The following is a 20,891-nucleotide window of genomic DNA, read 5'->3' as shown; positions in this document are numbered from 1 at the left end:
TAATTGGGAAATACGGTAGATGTGCCTGATATGTAAATTACATAGCACTTAATTTGCATACATAACATGAGGAATTACATAACCTTCTGAAACTTTGGTTTCAATTAATGAACCTTACAAGATTAAAAGGTGAGTTTAATGTGCAACTGTTGCTCTTGCACACATTTCAGATAGTGATAGTCAACAATCCGAACAGTAAGTGTTAAACCACGCTTGTTCTTGAACGTATTCAAGTCTTTCTTCATGCTTCTCAATGGTTTCTTGTTTGTTTTTTGTTTTAAATCATTTAATACAAAGAAGAAAAGCACATCAAAACAAATGTGCACTTTGACATAAAAAGGAAGAATCTGACTCATGGCTGGAGGAGGTGCATTATATCGCAAAGGGACTCAATAAGATAATGCAGAAGAGCCGGCAACATCGAATGACAATTTTGTGACCAACTGTCAGTACAGGAGCCCACACTCTATGAACTCACTCCCACCAGAAATATCAGAAAGCCACTAATGTTTGTGAATTTATGACTTAATTTGAATACGTTGGACACAAATATTCATAAATGTTCTTCTTCCTGGATCAGTTTGCACCACAAAAGTAACCCCTGCAGAATCTGTGAGCATGTTTTTGGCTTTACAAAACAAAACTTACACCACACTGACAAGACAAACAGTTGCAGATAAAAGGCATACTCTTTCACCAGACATGAGAAAAAGTTTAAAGGTGACTTTGCTATTTACAAACGGTGTAATAAGTATCATTGAGGATCAATAGTAAGGTGTGACAACTGAGATTATTATTAGAGCACATCCTGCCTGAGAGGGCCTCCTGCACTTCGTCAAGCCATCAGCATCTCCCTTGAGTGGAAGAGTAACTTCCCTACAACTTCTAGGGACTGAACACAATGTCTAGTTCACAGGTCTGGCAACCACTGGGTCCACCCATGCAGCAGCCACCTAGGAGAAAGTCACTGTGCTCCATGAGGTCAGATCCGCCTCCTCTCCATGTGTAAAGATGACACGATCCCCAAGAACAGCCCTGTACCAAAACCTGGGGTACCAGACCCCTTCCATTAACCCAGTTTGTTTGAAGTTCAATCCAGACTCCAACACTGAAAAGACCAAGCAGCAGACAAGGGACGTAATGGTCAAAGGCCAGCAGAGTGGCACAGCTGTCCTGTTTTGTACCAGTCTGCCTTTGCCGCACAGGACCAGCCAAACAAAAACCCTTTGCACCCAAGCACCCGCGGCTGGGTCCACAACCACCGACTGTGCCCCCTTGCTTCTAGGACCCTCACAAACTGAACCTACAGGACTTATCCCAAAGTCCTCCTCTGCAGCCTGTTTCTAGGTGCCTCCTGCGTAGCCTCCGGTGCAGCACACAAGGCTACCAACCCTTCCAGCACCTCTGCACCTGGACACTCCAGGACAGGTAAACTGGAACTGCTGGTGTTTCTTAGGACCTTCATCCCCTAGTACCTCAAGTCCTAAAGGGGACCCCAAAATAAGATTGCAAGTACCCGTATGCATTATATGCTTCTTTCTCCGTAGGAAAGCATTATTGTGTAGAAAAGCATTTGTGTTACATTTTCCTTACCTGTTTTGAGAAAATTGGGTTCTGTTGCAGTAGTTCCCCCCTCGCGCCCCCCCCCCCCCTCAAGTTTTGCCTGGCTTTTAATGCAACTTTGATTGTAGAGTGCTGGGTCCCTGCTCTCCAGGTTCCCAGTAATAGTGTTCTTTTCCTAAAAACAACTCCCAACTGGTACTTCTGCCCCTGTAAGTTGTAAGTAATTGGTACCCTGGGTACTTAGAGCCTGAGAGCTGAAGAGGGTCCCTTGGGACCCCCTCACTGGGACCATGCCACTGCCCTTGCAGCCTGCATGCCCCAGCGAGGGAGAAAACGTTAGTCGACATGGCACCCTGTTTGGGTACCATGCCAGCTAACACTGTCTGGCAGCTTAGGTAAGTCACCCATCTAGCCCTAATGCAGGGTTAACTATACTACAGGTGAGGGAATATCAGCCTGATCAGATATGCCCCTACAATATTGGGAACCATTTCCTAATATTGCCATAGGGAGTATATGGGCTGAGAACTCGACTACTAGAGTTCCACAAATCATGATGACCTCACTAAATACAGGAGTGTTGCCTGTATCCCTACCAACCCTAGTTTGGTCTGGCCTGCTGTAGGCAGCCAGCCACCACCAGACATGATTCTGGAACCATGGGTAGGGAGCCCTGCTCTCTGGGACTAGAAACAATGCACATCCTAGGCAGAGGTGTCATGCCTCCTGTCCCGGGATGGGCCTGTGCTTGAAGAAGGGAAGCTTCAAGGTCTGCAGCCTTTGTAATGCAATACCCCCCAGTCTCTGCTGCTTGCAGCAGATGGCAGCCCCTGGTTTACATCCCCCTTTTGGCAGGAAAACCGGTGGGAATATTCGAAAAGATAGGAAGTGTCCCCACCTCTGCCAAGCCCACCCCACAGGTGGGGGCAAGTGAGGTGAAGCACACTTTTCAGTCCAGGCAATCTGGAGGATGGGGGACCCCACCAATCAGGGCTAGGTTTATGTCCCCTTTTACATGAGGGTGGCATAATAGAGGGTGTAGTCACCCCTGGTAAGGTGCCCAATAGCCCTACCTGCTACTCTCCTAAAACATCTCCTACATTTTGCATTTAGGGGGCTCCCCCACACCTGACCCCCAGATCTACGACGACTTAAGAAGCAGGAAGATATCCTGCAGACGAAGCCAGAAGACAACAACTGCCTTGGCTCCAGTTCTACTGACCCGTCTCCAACTTCGACAAACCCTGTGACCTGCCTTGCAGCGCAACATCCGAAACCCCTTGAAGGACTACTGCCTTCAATAAAGACTCTAACCTCCCGAGGACAGTGGACCTGTCCAGGAAAGACCAAACTCCAAGAACCGCCACAGGGAGGACCGACCCCAGTCAACGTGACTCCCTGCTGCACAAAAACTACAACAAGCATTTGCAATGCAGTAGGTCTCGCATTTACGCGAGTTTAAGCTATTGGCATTGTAAATGGCAATGCCTTTTATTTATTTTTTTTAAAACCAAAAGATAAAAAAAGGCATTGTCATTTACAATGCCAATAGCTCAAACTTGCGTAAATGAGAGACCTACTGCATTGCAAATGCTTGTTTAACCGGATATAATGTTTGCAGTGTTGCAGGCATGTTTTGGTATTGCATAAATGTGTATTGCAAAGTTTGTAGCTAACAAAACAATTAAGTTAATTGAGTAATTTCAGAGACCACGCTGGTAGATGTCACTTATACATTTTATATGATGTATGCACAAGTCTTTACATGTGTGCCTGTTTCCACTTCGGTTACAAGAGTGTATATTACTGGCTGTTATGGGAGCTTAGCAAGTAATTCAGTTCTCGAGCTGCGCAAGACACTGTCTGCCTAAAGGTTGGGTGCTGGTGACTTGCGCAACCGAGAGAGCATTATCTAGTCACAGTTTACAAAGTATCACATTTCTGCATGTGATCCTCACAACTACAGCCCGCACACTTTCCAAAGCCCGCCTCTGCCTTGGCCCGCCCCTTACACAGATTGACCTCCCTGCTGCCCAATCGGAAATCCCAATGAAAGGACTGGCCCAAAAAAAAGAAAAGAAAGTTACTCTTCCTGACAAAAGAGTTGCGAGTTGGTGCCCTTATGACACTGCCAGTCCCCTCGCTTGTTTTGGGGGTCCCGGTGTGTATGGTGAACGTACCCCTTGCAACTGCATTCGTGTGCATTATTTGCTCCGCGCTGACAGCAGTGCCGCGACTCCCCGAGGACGCATGCACGCAAGGGGTGAGTAAACAAGGGGCTGTGTGCACAGGGCTGCGTTGCAAGGCTTTGCCGTTGCAGGGGTTCCCGCGTGTAGCAGCCGGCGTGAAGGAGCCCACCCCGCAGAGACAAGTCAGGCGGGAGACATGATAAGCCAGCCGCACGCAGAGTCCCCCGAAGAGTGGGGGTTGAACGGGAGGGTGCGGCTTAGTGAAATTGCATGGCTTGAGAGGATGGAAGGGGAACAGGAGATGTGCACATCGCATGACTGGACATGTGTGTTCACACGCGCGTTCACATTTCCAGTTCGTTCTGCGCGTGCCCATCTCCTGTCTCCCTTGGGAGGCAAGTCAGTGACAACAGAACTCGCTAGCGACAGTGCTTTCGCGCTGCGTCGCCAGGCGAGCCCTAAACATCACTGCAGTTGAGCACTGGCACTTGTGTCGACTCGACTCTGCCCTGCCCACAGAAAGCCCTACAACTGGACAACCACCCTAGGGTTACTTTCGACCCTCAAGACACGAGTTGCCCACAGCTCCGGGTCGGAGTTCCTGGACCCCTTCTGCTAGTGGCCCTGCCAGTCGCCTCCTGCACCACCAATCAGACAGCAATCTGTACACGACAATCTGACGATGGCAGCCCCCATCCAAACTACAGTCATCAACTGCCATCAGCCACGACAGTAACTGTGTTGACCGCCTGCTAAAATCTATCCCGCTCCTTGTCTACGCCGACCACAAGGGCGAATAACATTGCCGGTACCGACCACCGCAGCAAAGGTATCAAAACCCGCACTGTACGGGTGTCCTTGTCTCCCATGACCAACCCTGCACTCAGTGTGGGTCTGACCACCCGAGGACTTGTATGCTCCCTCCTCAGGAATCTTGGAACTATTCAAATAGTTACCGTCGATTTTTGAACGTAAAAAGTAGTTTACTTGAACTGTACTTACCTTGTAACGAATTCTTGCTCTTAAAATAAAAATACAAAGTATAATTTTACAATATTGATCTCGATCTAGATCTCATTCTTGAGTTGTGTGTCCCTTATTGGTCATGAGAAGGGCTGTGAAAGAGCCAAGACTGGATGTGCTGAAGTTCTGCATCTTCCAGGGAAACACCTGTATCACTTGTCCCCGATTTTTGTGTTGTCAGCCACGGGATTATGAGCGAAGCTTTGCATCCCAGAACTCTTTTTAGAAATTAAGTACTGGACCTCATAGTATAAGCGAGATTATATGATATGGTGGACAGACGGTACTAAGGAACTGGTGTCCAGTTGAGTTTTGCATAAAGGAAAAGCTCCAAGAAGCCATACGTTCTTAAACAAATAGATCAAAGACCGCAGTCCAGCCAAAAGATACCAACTGACCAGAAGGAGAACCACATCACCATGAGACTTCCCCAAAAGTTAAGTATAACCCGAGGCAGGCACTTCTCTAATTTGGATGCTGTGTTTGGTCCTTGGGTCTAAGGAATAACAAATGCCTTGAGATTCAATGAGTTGCAAGCACCTCGATTCCATCGCCGCCTTCTCAGATAAAGTTAACATTGTCTCCTCTTTCCTGTTACACTCCGCAACAGTCTTTGCCAACGCACAATTCGACAGGGCAAGATCACACCTCATCATGTTTCATAGGCTATGCAGTGCATACCACAGAATGCAGACGCAGCCTACACCAATCACAAACTAATATCAAAAATGTTCCGCCTGGGAAGAGCGCAAAAATCTTGATAACAAGGATGGAATAGCAAGTAATTCTAACCAACAATCAGGTCAGCCTTCCCCAATTCAAGCTCTCACATTGGAGATCCCAAAGAACTAATTACAAACTTTTGAATGGGAAATACTACAGAGATTGTCCCATGGGAAAAATCCAGGCTGCTTCCACACTAAACACTGAAATTAATCAGTATTCCCAGTAGAAATTGCAACTGGCTGCGATATTATCTGTGGTAACGTGTTGTATGTTGTGAATAAAGTACTTCTTTTCAAAGACTAAACATTGATAGGACATAGTTATAGGATTGTTTTGGTTGGTGATGGAGTTCCAAGTCTCAACGTTTACATCACCTTCCTGAGTAGGTCTTGAATTACTCAATTTTGCTACCCTGAGTGTCAGGTGCTAAAAGAGTACACTGTGTGCTCCGTTTGGAACTCAACAGTTCGGTTAAGCCCCAGGACATCAGTGGTAAAAAGCTCTGAATGACAGAATCTGGGCCCAGTAACCAATCTGCCCTGGAATGCCTGAAAACGTGCTCAACCTTTTTATATGTGCTGACCAATATTTCTATAGAATGCATATCCTGTATTTATTCTACTTTTTTTCCAAACAGTTTTTCACAGCTGAGAAGCTACTTAAAATGATTGCAAATAAAAAAAAAAAAACCTACCTCTTTTTGACTGCAAGTTTTAGGCCAAAATTTCATCAAACCTCTAATGACCTAAACAAATAAATAAAATAGAAAGCACAACCTTAATTTCCATCCTTAAAGAAGCATATTTTGCTTGCCAATTGAATGTTCTACCAGACAATACTTACTGGTTCTGTAAGTGATGGATCTTTCTCCAAAAACTGTACTATACAGTATGCAAGCTAAAACATAAACATATAATAATAATCAGAATGAATAAAAGATTAAAAGAAAACCTCAATAGCATTGAAAAAGTATCAACAGTTTGAGATTATGAATACTTTTCCTCAACTGCACAGGGGGTCTTTGGGTTCATATCATTTTAACTGCAACAGTCAGTGTGTGTATGAGAAGCAATGAGGTATGCAAGCTGACCTTGATTTAAGAAAGCAAGCTACAAACTGCTTGGTATATTAGCTTAGGGAACCTAGGCATTCACCACAGGGAACAGTGTTTGCCCCATTGTCGCAGGTCCAACTCCTAAAGGGTCCACCCAGCATTCATCCTTCAGGTTGATTTAAAAAGCACTACTAAGTGGGGTAATAAATATCTGTGTCAAAAAGCCCACAATTATATGCTCTTTAAAAATACATTCTATATTAGATATATTTTTCATATGCAACCCCCATTTAAAAATCCTTATTCTATAATGAAATCTTTCGGTGAAAAAGGATCCTGAAAAGCAAGTATTTTATAAGTCAGGAAAACAGTAATCCCCTTAACTGATCTCTGAAATTTGGAGGGTACATATCAAGTATTTATACTATTCAAACTGCACAGGTACAATTTGGGTGCTCGAACTTCCCAATCAATAGACCCTGTATTAGGCATTTCTATAGTCAAACAATGAAGCTTAAAACCAAATCACTCATGAACTGTCTAAAGTTCAATAAAGTGAAGTGTACTAAACAAAATGCCCATATCCATCAAGGTTCTATAAACTTCCTGACCTTCAATAAGGAGAAAGGAAAATGCTACTTACCAGTATGACTCTGTTCTTGGCATGTAGAGCTGCAGATCCACACACTATGTATAGATCGCCATCTGGTGTTGGGCCCAGATGTTTGCACTTGTTGTTGTATTGGAAAAGTCTTTGGAAGTCACGAGATAGGTGACTCCTCCTTTGGACAATAGTGCGCTTGGGCATCGGCTCCATCTTCAGATTGTTTTTTCGCCAACAGGGATATTATAGAGTTTTGTGAGAAACAGAAAAGAAGCCCATGTATGCTGTATCTAAATAAGATAATACTGGAACAGATAAAGGTAGCTGGGGAGGTGGGTGGGCCTGTGTGGATCTGCAGCTCTACATGCCAAGAACAGATGCATACTGGTAAGAAGCATTTTCTGTTCGAGCCATATGAGCTGCAGATGACACACTATGCTTAGATTGTATAGCAGTCCCCCTCTTTAGCGGCGACCACCAGTATCTGTTGCAGTTGTTTAAAATAATGTTTTGAGTTCAGTCTGGCATACAGTAGCCTGTACACCTACACAATAGTGCTCTGTGAATGTGTGCGGTGTAGACCATGTAGCTGATTTGCAGATGTTATCCAAGGGAATGTTCCCTAAAAATGCCATTGAAGGCCTTATCTTTCGGGTAGAGTGGGCTTTAGGGGGAATAGATAATGTACGTTTTTGCTTTGTGATGGCAAATGTGTAAGCATTTGACAATCCACCTTGCAATTCCAGACTTTGAGATGGGGTTGCCTTTATATGGTGGTGAGAAGGACACGAAAAGTTGTTGTGTCTTGCGAAAAGGTTTTGTTCTGTCTATGTAATAAAGGAATGCTCATTTTACGTCTAGTATATGAAGAGCTCTTTCTGCGACTGTGTGTGGTCGCGAGATAAATATTGGCAATTTCACAGACTGATTGAGATGAAAGGGAGAAATAACCTTAGGGAGGAATTTTGGATTTGTTCCGAGAACCTCTTTGTTATGATGTAGTTGTAAAAATGGTTCCTGAATAGTTAGTGCTTGTAGTTCACTGACTCTTCTAAGGGAAGTAATGGCCACCAGGAAAGCGACTTTCCATGTAAGAAATTGTAACTCACATTTGTTCATTGGTTCAAATGGAGGGCCCATTAGTCTTGTGAGAACAATGTTTAAATTCCACACAGGTGAGGGTGGTGCCCTGGGAGGAATTATTCATTTGAGGCCTTCCATAAACGCTTTGATCATCGCAGGTACTCTGAATAGTGACAAATGTTGTCTGTTTTGTAAGTAGGCTGCTATGGCAGTGAGGAGTAACCTAATAGACGTGTATGCTAGATTACAACTTTGGAGATGGGTAAACACACATTACAACGCATTTTTTACAACGCACTACCATTACAACGGAACTTTTACAACGCAAATACCATTACAACGCATTTATTTACAACGCATGTTTTTACAACGCAGGTACTGTTACAACGCATACCATTACAACGTAAGTATTGGTAAGTATATAATTATATTTAAAATGTTATATGTTAGGTTTTTTTTAAAGGGGTATTTTTAGGGTTTAGGGTCAGTTTTGGGTTTTTGGGTAAAGGGGTATTTTTAGGGTTCAGGGACAGTTTTAGGTTTTTGGGTAAAGGGATATTTTTAGGGTTCAGGGTCAGTTTTGGGTTTTTGGGTAATGGGGTATTTTTAGGGTTCAGGGTCAGTTTTGGGTTTTTGGGTAAAGGGGTATTTTTAGGGTTCAGGGTCACTTTTCAGTTTTTGGGTAAAGGGGTATTTTTAGGGTTCAGGGTCAGTTTTCGGTTTTTGGGTAAAGGGGTATTTTTAGGGTTCAGGGTCAGTTTTGGGTTTTTGGGTAAAGGGGTATTTTTAGGGTTCAGGGTCAGTTTTGGGTTTTTGGGTAAAGGGGTATTTTTAGGGTTCAGGGTCAGTTTTGGGTTTTTGGGTAAAGGGGTATTTTTAGGGTTCAGGGTCAGTTTTCAGTTTTTGGGTAAAGGGGTATTTTTAGGGTTCAGGGTCAGTTTTCAGTTTTTGGGTAAAGGGGTATTTTTAGGGTTTAGGGTCAGTTTTCAGTTTTTGGGTAAAGGGGTATTTTTAGGGTTTAGGGTCAGTTTGGGGTTTTTGGGTAAAGGGGTATTTTTAGGGTTCAGGGTCAGTTTGGGGTTTTTGGGTAAAGGGGTATTTTTAGGGTTCAGGGTCAGTTTTGGGTTTTTGGGTAAAGGGGTATTTTTAGGGTTCAGGGTCAGTTTTGGGTTTTTGGGTAAAGGGGTACAGGGTAAAAATAAAATAAAATTAAATTTAAATTAAATTAATTAAATGAAATTAAATTAAATTAAATTAAATTAAATACAATTACACTACATTATATTAATTTTAAATAATATACAATTAAAAAAAATATATATACTTACCAATACTTACGTTGTAATGGTATGCGTTGTAAAGGTACCTGCGTTGTAAAAAAATGCGTTGTAAATACATGCGTGGTAATAGTATTGGCGTTGTAAAAGTCCCGTTGTAACGGTATGCGTTGTAAAAACATGCGTTTTAACGTCATATATCCTTGGAGATGTAGTAGATAACCTATGATGAGTTGAATAGACACATCTAAAGTATTGATGGTGTTGTAGATACAGTATATTACGAATCGTTTCCACTTGGCTGCATAGCAAGGTCTAGTGTTGGACGGCTAGCTTCTCTGATAACTTTCATACACTCAGGGGGAAGGTTAAGGTAGGCAAATTCTAAGACCTCAGGAGCCAGATTGCTGGGTTGAGCTGTGCTGGGTTTGGATGTCTGATCTCTTCATGGTTCTAGGTTAAGAGGCACGGGGAGAGGTGTAGTTTTGATGCGGGACTACAAACAGTTCCAGCAATGTGGTGTACCAAGGTTGTCTGGCCCATATTGGAGCAACTAGGATGAGAGTCAGTGAGTGTTGCTGCAGTATGCGCACCACCAGTGGAATGAGTGGGAGAGGCGGAAAAGCGTAAGCAAATCTGCCTGACCAACTCATCCATATTGCAATGCCTTTGGACAATGGGTGTGGATATCTGGCGGCGAAGCTTGGGCAGTTGGCGTTTTCGTGTGTGGCAAAGAGATCTATCTCTGGCTGCCCCCACAACTGGAAAAACGGTAGAAGAACTTGCGGATGAAGTTCCCACTCGTGAAGCTGTTGCGTCTGTCGACTTAACAGATCTGCTTCGCTGTTCTGGACTCCTGGAACGTGTTGGGCTAGGAGAACACTGTTCTGAGGAATAGCCCATCTCCATATGCTTTGTGCTAGTTGAGAGAGCTGTAGGGAGAGTGTCCCACCTTGTTTTTGTACGTAGTACATTGCTGTCATATTGTCGGTGCGGAATAGGACAGCTTTGCCTGATATTTGTTTCTGGACTGACTTTAACGCTAGGAATATGGCTAGTAACTCCAGGTGATTGATGTGGAGTAACTTTTGTTGAGGTGTCCATGTGCCCTGTATGGTGTGATGTAATAGATGAGCTCCCCAGCCGGACAGCGTTGCGTCCGCGGTTAGAACTATTGGTGGAACTGGCTCGAGGAACAGTTGCTCCATGGAAAGGTTTTGGGTGTCCCACTACTGCAGAGAGCGATGTGTGCGGCCGTCCACCAACACCAGATATGTCAGCTGACCTTGAGCTTGGTTCCACTGACGTGCTAAGCATTCCTGTAATAGATGCATCTGGAGTCTTGCGTGAGGTACTATGAATATGCAAGAGGCCATCATCCCTATTAACTGCATGAACACTCGAGCTGGAAGAGAGTATTGCGGCTGAAATTTGGTTATGAGGCTTTGTATGCTTGTTATCTTGGGTGGATTGGGATATGCAAGTGCTTTTAATGTGTTTATTGTGGCACCTAGGTACTGTTGTATGCAGGACGGTTGTAGATGAGACTTTGCGTGGTTTATAGTAAACCCTAAGTCGTGTAGTAGTTGTATTGTGACGTAGGTGTGATGTACACACCGGTTGTATGAATTGGCCTTTATGAGCCAGTCGTCTAAGTATGGGAAGACGTGAACTTGCGTTCATCTTAGGTGAGCTGCAACTACGGCCAGACATTTTGTGAAAACTCTGGGTGCTCTGGGGACTCCGAATGGGAGCACTTTGAATTGGTAATGCTGACCATTCACAATGAACCTCAAATATTTTCTGTGAGAGATGGGAATGGGAATATGGAAGTAGGCGTCCGTGAGGTCTAGGGTTGCAAGGAAATCACCTTGTGAGAGAAGAGGAAGGACTTGTTGAAGTGTGACCATGTGAAAATGGTCTAACTGTATGTAAAGGTTTAGGGGTCTGAGGTACAAGATGGGTCTCAGGGATCCGTCCTTTTTTGGAAAGAGAAAGTAGAGGGAGTAAACCCCTGTATTTTGTTGATGCAGGTGAACTGGTTCTATTGCATGTTTTTGTAGGAGGGAAAGTACCTCTTGCTTTAGCAGCGATAAATGTTCTGGTGATATTGCTTCCACCTAAACCCTGGTACTCTGATTCTCTTAGAGAGCTCAAATTGGGTTGTAAAAAACTTGAATGGTGCTGGCATCGGGAGTATTGCCCCCTGGCCAAAAGTACTCTACGACCAGAGCGACTACTATGCAGCCATTAGGGAGGCGAAGAGTAGTTTTTATGCGGAGCGGATTGCTAAGGCCAATAACAACCGTGAGGAGATTTTCTTCATTGTTAGAAGCTTTGACTCCTTACGCTGAACAATCAGCCCTTCCAGCCTCATCGCAATGGTGCGAAGAGCTGTCTTCTTTCTTTATTGAAAAAGGAAAATGCTACTTACCAGTATGCATCTGTTCTTGGCATGTAGAGCTGCAGAGTTGTACACCTTAGCATTAGACCGCCACCTGGTGTTGGGCTCGGATGATTGCAGGTTGTTGTTGTCTTGGAGGAAGTCTTTGTAGTCATGAGATAGGTGACTCCTCCCTTGGACAACAGTGCGCATGGTCATCGACTCCATCCTTAGATTGTTTTTCGCCATGATGGGAAATGAGGGAGTTAGTAGAGATACCGTAAGAAAGGGATGTCCATGCGTGTGCATCTAAGTAAGATGAAAAAACTGGAACGGATACAAGTCCCAGGCGGGAGGGCGTGTACAACTCTGAAGCTCTACATGCCAAGAACAGATGCATACTGGTAAGTAGCATTTTCCGTTCGAGGCATATGAGCTGCAGATTGTACACCTTAGCATTGATTGTGCAGCAGTGTCTCCCCTTAGCGGTGGTCACCTGTATCCATTGCAGTCGTTTGAAATAAAGTTTTAAGGACAGCTTGGCCTACTGCAGCTTGCTGCTTGGCTTGCACATCAACACAATAGTGTTTAGTGAAAGTGTGTGGTGTAGACCATGTAGCTGCCTTGCATATGTCCTCTAGTGGTAGGTTTCCTAAGAAGGCCATAGAGGCTCCTAGTTTGCGAGTGGAATGCGCTCTAGGAGGAACTGTTAATGTACGTTTAGCTTTAACATAGCATATTTGTATACACTTTACAATCCACCTCACAATCCCACCTTTGGAGATGGGGTTGCCTTTATGAGGAGAGAAAGCTACAACAGTTGTTTTGTCTTCCTAAAGGATTTAGTTCTATCTATATAGTATAAAAGAGCTCTTTTAACATCTAATGTGTGTAGAGCTCTTTCTGCCACAGAGAAGGAGACCTGCCGTGCAGCTGCTAACAAAAGGACGACACCAACTGACTTGGCCCCAAGCCCTACAGGCCTGTCGATCCTTGAACCTGCTCCTGCGAAATCCCGGCGTCTCCTGCGGACAGCAACCTCAACGACCCCGGAGGACCTGACTGCCTTGACCCTCTTAGAGACTGGGACTCCCACGAGCAGTGGCTCTGCTCCAACAGCAACACCCCTGGTGCCAGCCAGTAACCGCGACTCCAGCCCACTCCTCACCCGCCGAGCCCGGCCTGTGCTCGAGTGGATAAAAACCCTCAGGACGTCCCCCCCGGCGATTCTGTCCTGGAATCCAGTGCCCATGGACCCTCTTCGCCGACCCAGACGACGCCTGCAGACTCAGAACCAGGGACCCCTCCAGCCGCGACCAGCAGAGGGTAAGATTTCCCGACGTCCAAAGACACCCCTGCACCCGGCGCCCCCCGGCCTCCTGTGCCCAACTCCGGGGTGCCTAACTACCCTCCAAGATCCCAACTTACCCCTCGAAGTGTTGGTCGCTCCAGAAGATCCTCCGTCCCCGAGCCTGTAGCCTTTGTTCCATTTTCAAGATCTCCATTGAATAACACTGAGCGCCCGGCAGCTCAAAAGCACCCTGCACCCAGCCGCCCGAGTGCCCCTGGCAGTGCAATCTTTGTCCTATCCTACTTCCCCATTTGCCCTGAGCAAGTGCCCAGGAGCCCAGCTCCCACAGCCGCGTGGCCTGCTAGCCAGCAGCCACCAACCGAAGGCCCCCTGCCTCTCATTGGATAGCATTGGGCCTAACTACCTCTGCACCCGGCTGACCCTGCGCCACTGAGGGTGTACTAACTGTACCTACCTGACCCTGGGAGACCCCTGAGTCTATACCCAGAACCTTAACTCTGCCAGTCGAGTACTTACCTAAAAGCTGATAACTCATTTTTCTTCCATAGGCTAACATTGACTGGTTTCACTTGGAAGTGTGGAGTTTTGGAACTTTAAAATATTCACCTAAAATCAGCCTAACAACGAATTCCGATTTACTCACCTGTTATCAGGAGAGACCTCAGAGCTGCACCTTTTAGCCCAGCACCAACCCTGAAAAGTAATTTTAACCGTACTTACCAGTAAACTGAATTTTCTTCCATAGGAAACCATTGACTGTTTTTCTGTGAAATTTCTTCTAAGTGTCGTTTTTTGCAAACTACAAATATTTTTTACAAATTGTACCAACTACCAAGCCGTAATTACTTACTTGTTTTAGATAGAGGTCCCAGAGCGGAACCCAGGAGTCCAGTACTGGATTACAGAAGTAACGCGAACGTACTTTACCTGCAAATTTAATTTTCTTCCATAGGAAACCATTGACTGTTTTTCTGTGAAGTTTCTTCTAAGTATCGATTTTTGCAAACTACAAGAGCTCCGCTACACCACGGGACCCAGCCAAGAAAAACTGCGTGATATCACGGGCCAAACAAAGAACCAACCGGCACAGGTTCGATCAGAACCCGACCAGCTCAGAATGCGGTGACCAGAGCAGAAATTGAACCAGTCAAAAGCCAAAAAATAAAGAAAATTCGAAGCATCGGAACTGAGAAGACCCGAGCCAACAAGATGGCGGTGGCGAGATGAGACCCCCGAACTAGAACACCCTAAGAAAACAAGGGATCGAGGTCTTGGCGCGAACCGAGTACAACAAGGTCAGTGCCTGCGCTCCCCCGGTGCATCGGACCCCTCCCAAAGCGCAGACAGACCACCTGCTGGAAACGATAGACACCCCCCGGGATCGAAAGCGAAACCGCCCAACACGGAAGCAGCCATCTTAGCAGACTAGAGGGGGGCGGCGGACAAGGAAAGCATAATAAACAAGAAAAAGATCAAAACTCTGAGGCGTGAGACTAAGAAAGGAAAACAACAGCACAACCTCGTACCCTCCGCACCTGAACCAGCAAATAGGTACGAGCCGAGGAGATAGCTGAAAATCCCTGACACCGCTGCAGAGCGAAAGCGCAGCCTCATTACCAAGGGGGCAGCCATCTGTCTTTCTTTCCAACGCAGAGGACACGCGTAGGCAAAAGGGGAGGAGGAACACCACCAAGGAAGCAGCCATCTTTATTTCTAACACAGGGGAAGAGACGAAGAAGTCGCCAAGACAGCTGCTGATACCTCAGAGCGAGCGTTCACCGCCAGGACAGCAGCCATTTTAACACAGAGAACAGGAAGCCGCGCAGAATAGCGAAGGGCAACGAGCAACCAATTAACCTGGCGGACTAGATACTTGCACGGTGAAAGGGAAAAACGAATAACCCAACGAGAGAGGTTAAGACAAACACACGAAGGCAGAAAGCGACAAGGAGCAAGCGAGAAAGCACAGAGAAGAATAACAGGCAAATTGAACTGCCCATTAAAACGAGACAAATGACAACACAGCAAAGAACTTAGAGAGTGCAAATAAGAGAGAGCAAACCGTCAAAGCTCATCGAGCACAGCACATAAGCAAGACAAACTGCAAGGCAACAGAGGACAAGAGCAGAAAGAAGTGAATGACAAACAGCAGATAGGAAAAAAACAAAAAAAAACAAAGGAGAACGACGAGTAACGAACTACACACCAACAATTACTACGGCGAAAAGGTATAAGAAAACCATTTTGCACAACACACCAAGCAGAACATCAGGAACAATAAGCAGCAAGCCTAAGCGAGAGAGAGATCAAGACTCATGCGGGTAGGCAGAAGGCGACAAAAGCAAGCGAGAAAGTACAGGGAAGACTAACAAGCAAATCGAACTGGCCATTAAAACTAAATGGATGACAACACACCAAAGAGCTTACAAAGTGCGAAAAGAGAGAGAAACGTTGCACCGCACATTAGAAAGACAAACGACAAGGCAACGGAGGACAAGAGCAGAAAGGAGTGTATGACAAATAATAGGGGAAGGAGGGGGGGGAATAAATAAATAAATAACAAGGAAAAGTGTCAACTAAGAAACCACACACCAATTACTACGGCGAAAAGGTATATAAAAAACACTGGGCACAAACTACTAAGTAGAATATCAGGATCAATAAGCAGCAAAGAGAAAAGCCCAAGCGGGAGAGCTGATCTAAGGTCAAACGAAAAGAGCGAAACCAGCCAGAAAGAGAAAGCAACTTTACCAACACCGCTAGGCAACAACAAGAGAATCGATCTAATACAAGTCAAAAGAGGGCTAGAAAAAAAAATGGCAAGGAGTGAGGGAAAGTCAACACAACAACCAAAGAACACCAAAGCCGAAGGTATCCCAGATTCCGCCTTCAAACAGAAATCGGACATTAGCAACACGCTAGACAGCATACTTAAAAAACTTGCCAAAGTCCACGACTTGGCCAAATCAACGAAAAAAAACTACTGACGCCATACAACTCGAACTAGCAGCAGTCAGAACTGACAACCATAGGGCAAACAATAGAATATCAACAGTAGAGCAAAGAGTCAGTGACATAAAAGATAGATCACAGCTCACCGGCAAGGCAATAGGTAACATTGCCAAAGCAACAACAGACCTACACAAGCAGGCAGCAGATTTTGAAGACCAACAAAGAAAGAGGAACATAAGAATTCTGGGTATACCAGAGGGAGAAGATGACAAAGCTGGCTCATGCGTAGCAATGCTACAAAACCTCATACCCAAACTAACGAATCTCAAATTAGAAAATCCCTTCGAACTAGACAAGGCCTACAGAGTACCGGCCCTCAAAAAAACCAACAGATCAGGACCAAGACCAATTATATGCAAACCACTGCGCTCGCACCAAACAGAAGCCATCCTCGGAGTAGCGAGAAGGAACCCGAACCTGCAATGGAATGGCAACAGGATCATCCTCACGCAGGACTACTCAAAAACAACAGTAGACATCAGGAAGGGATTCCTAGCACAAAGAGACAAGCTAAGGAAAGAAAACATCAATTACTCCTTCATCGGCCCAACAAGATTCAGGGTAAACAACAAAGGGACCATGATAACCTTCGAAGACCCAGTTGAACTGTCAAGATACCCAACGGCGCCCGCATCACAAGAAATGGAAACGACAGTCATGTCAAGTAAAAGAAGAGCATCACTAGACCTCCAAAGTGAAAGGGAATACACAAGAACGAGAATACCACAAGTCTACACCTTGCAGAAGAGTTAATGTAATAGATCACAAGGCAATGGATCGCCTAAAGCGTCAAGAGCACAAGCTCTCGACCACAACCTGCAACGTATCCTACCTCATAGATGGACTACACGAACTACCTCAACGGGGAAAGTAGAAGAAGCCCAAGAACAATAACAGAGGGAGAGCCTGCTCACACCAACCAAGAACTAAATATATCCTTTAAATATGTACGCTATATAACTGATATGATTGGGGGGCTACCCTTCAAATACTTTGCGCTAAGTAACTAAGACTAACCAGAGTATTACCCGGAGAGGGGCCTTATGTATGCCCATCAATCGAACGTAATAAGAGAAAAATAACTAGACTATACTTAAGTATTAAGATGTCCCGGGGGATTGTGGGGCGGGAGGGACCTTGCTGTTGCACGCCTACAGTACAACACATTAGCAGGGGGAGGACGTTGGGGGGAAAGGGGCGGGAAGGAGGAGGGGGGAAATGCCCTGTCCTGTACGTCATGTTCGTCCTGTTTGTCAAGTTTGTCCAGTAAGTCAAGTCCAGGTCCTGATCATACCCTTAGACAGAAAACAAGGACCAATATGCAGACTATCAACAACTCACACAGATAGCCCGCACGCACTCAATGAGATCTGTAAGTATAAGCTGGTAAGACCGCGGCAGGAACACCGTCACAATGAGTAATACAAACACACTGCTGACTGACCTAAAGATTATCTCTCTCAATGTCAAGATCCTGAACCACCCAATAAAAAGGAAAAAAATATTAGATTACCTAGCAAAGACTAAGGGCAAGAAACAAAACTCTCTATGGAAGACGCGAATAAGCTTAAAGCGAGATGGATAGGCCAGCTAGCCTGCTCACCAGCTGTAAGAAAAAAAAGAGGAGTAATCACCATAGTTAACTCTAAGTCCAAGATAACCATTGAGAGGGCTGAGCAAGACTATGAAGGTAGACTAATAGGCACCCAAATCAAAAGAGGAGATGAAACAATATTTGTAACTAACATATATGCACCAAACACAGATGACACAACCTACTGGGAGGGGGTAACAAGGAAACTGGAGGCAAATCAGACGCACAACATGTGCATTGTAGCCAGGGATTTCAACCTAGTCCTAGACCACACGCTAGACAGACAATCAGGCTCCCAAACAAGACCTCTAGCCTCCTACAACGTCCTGAAAAAACATGTGTGACAGGTTTGACAGGTTTGACCTGCAAGACCCATGGCGCCTACAACACCCAGACACTAGGGACTACACTTTCTACTCCAATCCACACAACTCATACAGTAGAATTGACTACATCCTCATCTCTGGATCACACACACACACACACTTGATAGAGCATACAAATATAGCAGCAAGGACGATCTCAGACCACTCTTGCATCAGTCTACACCTAGCAGGCCAGCATAACGACCACACCACCCGCAGATGGCGGTTCAAGAACATAACGATGGCAAAACAAGAAGACAAAGATAAGATTGAGAAAGCAATCAAGGACTACATAAGAGAAAACGACACACCAGACATTGATCCTAAATGCCTATGGGATGCCCTCAAAGCGACCATCAGAGGGACTCTGATAGAAATCAAGGCCAGAAGAGACAGAGAAGCAAGAGGGCAGCTAGACAAATTAGAAACAGACATTAAACAACTGGAAACCAGACATATGTGACACCTCAAACTCCGAGATCCTAATAGAACTCACAGGAAAGAAATACAAATTTAACAGGATCCTTAGCGAAAGGGCAGGTCTGTAGATAAGGAAATACAAACAAATCAACCTCTGCGAAGCTAATAAGGCAGGAAAAATACTAGCGTCATACCTCAAACGCAAACAAAGACAACACTGCATCTCCACAACCACAGATCCGAACAACAAGACACACCCGGCACAAAGAAATCCTACACACGTTCATGGAATTCTACAAAGACCTCTACACAAGAGATGACAGCATTGACCTGGTGGGCTGCTCAGCCTACCTTGACAGACTAAAACTACCCAAGATAACTGAAGAGGAAGCCAAAACACTAGGCCAAGACATAAAAGTGACCGAGATCGCCTTAGCTATAAAGTCACTAAAAGACATCAAAGCTCTAGGCCCAGACGGATACACAACACCCTTCTACAAAACGATCCAAGAACATCTCCTCCCAGCTCTAACCAAAACCTTCAACCATTGCGCCAAGGTAGCGATAGTAACAGAAACCATGTCACAAGTCAACATAATTGTCATACCCAAAGAAGGAAAAGACCCACAATGGCCCAAAAACTACCGCCCTATATCACTAATAAACCTAGATTGCAAGTTATATGCCAAAGTACTAGCCATAAGACTAAACAAACCACTACCCCAACTGATTGTGGAAACACACAGGTGGGCTACATGAAAACACGTATGTCCCACGACAATACAAGACTCCTATGCCAAGTCATAGAACACTTTTCAAATTCGCTCGAGCCTGCTGTAGCAATCACGCTAGACGCAGAAAAATCGTTCGACAGAGTATCCTGGCACTTCCTTGAGAAGTGCATGCAGGCATATAACCTAGGAGACAATTACACAAAGAAAGTCATTGCACTGTACGAAAACCTCAAAGCACAGATAACCATTAATGGAGGCTCCTCGACACAATTCAGCCTTAAGAGAGGGACAAGACAAGGCTGCCAGCTATCCCCGCTACTGTTCCTACTAGCACTCCAACCACTGATAAGAGACACTCTGGCTAACAGGGACATAACAGGCGTAACAATCAACAATACCACAACCAAGCTTGCTGCCTGCGCGGATGACCTACTCATAATAACAGACAACCCAGACCAATCCATACCGGCACTCATGCAAACAATTGAAACATACGCCAGCCACTCAGGCTACAAACTCAATAGAGAAATCAGAATGCATGCCCCTCAACATACACACAACTAGAGAAGTAATGGGGTCCTCGGGCCTGGCATGGCAACCCGAGGTTGTCAAATACCTGGGCATCCAATTTAAAAGAAGCCTAAGAAGTACCCTAGAACTGAATGAGAAAATAACATTGGGAAAGATAAAGGAGCTACTAGACACTTGGTCACCCAAGTTCATCACATGGTGGGGCAGAATAGACACTGTAAAAATGATGGTAACTCCTATAGTTAACTATCTGGCAGACATGCTACCCCTGGCTCTTACAGAAGACTTCCACAGGAAGATAGACCAAATGCTTAACAAATTTATATTGAGGGATAAAAAAGCCAGAATAGATCTCCAAAAACTGAGACTAGGGAAGAAAATGGGCGGGCTCAACGTTGCGGATCTGAAAACATTTCAACTAGCCTTCATAGCCAGACAGGGGATGCACTGGTTGCTCCCGAAACAGCAATACACGCCGACATGGCTCGCCATAGAGAAAGCCATTCTGAACAACACAGACCCACTGACACTGCTCACACCCAACAAACAAGCACTCAATAACAACCCGATCCTTAGGATCACAAGGTACGCGCTGCTCAGGGTAGATCGGAAACTAGAAGTCAACATCAAGAACTCGCAATGGGAAACACTCTGGTCAAACACCAGGATTAAATACAGAGGAAAACCACTAGACATAGTGTCATGGATGAAGCTAGGAATCCTGTACCCAGTTTAGCTGGAAGCAGAGGGGGAACCACACACTTAACAGTTTGAAAACAAGACACGACCTCCCTGACATAGAACTATACAACTTCCTAGCAATCAAAACAGCCTTAAAGTCAAAACTAAACAAACAGAAACCATCAATCTTTCAGTTTATGGAAATCATAAATAAGACAGGGCACCAGGTCTCGTTCCTATACAAACTTCTCCGACCTGTCTCTACCAAACTTAATGCTAAAAACACCGACTACTGGGAAACCCAAATAGGATCCAAACTCACAAAACAGGAACTACAAAC

At 45.0% G+C, this 20,891-nt stretch overlaps 1 protein-coding gene across 3 annotated transcripts in view; it reads right to left on the bottom strand.

Moving 5' to 3' along the window:
• The window catches only part of PPP2R5E (protein phosphatase 2 regulatory subunit B'epsilon), a 445,062-nt gene that overhangs the window by 204,839 nt on the left and 219,332 nt on the right, over positions 1 to 20,891 (bottom strand). For all 3 annotated transcript variants that reach the window (XM_078660324.1, XM_078660322.1, XM_078660323.1), the window contains exons 9-10: positions 6,345 to 6,398; positions 6,196 to 6,246 (exon numbers count right to left, since the gene is read on the bottom strand). In XM_078660324.1, coding sequence (XP_078516450.1) covers positions 6,196 to 6,246; positions 6,345 to 6,398 — 105 coding nt within the window. The remainder of the gene's footprint in view (positions 1 to 6,195; positions 6,247 to 6,344; positions 6,399 to 20,891) is intronic.

Source organism: Lissotriton helveticus, chromosome 9 (assembly GCF_964261635.1).
Source record: "Lissotriton helveticus chromosome 9, aLisHel1.1, whole genome shotgun sequence".
NCBI classification, from domain to species: Eukaryota; Metazoa; Chordata; class Amphibia; order Caudata; family Salamandridae; genus Lissotriton; species Lissotriton helveticus.
This window is presented reverse-complemented; position numbering and strand designations above follow the sequence as displayed.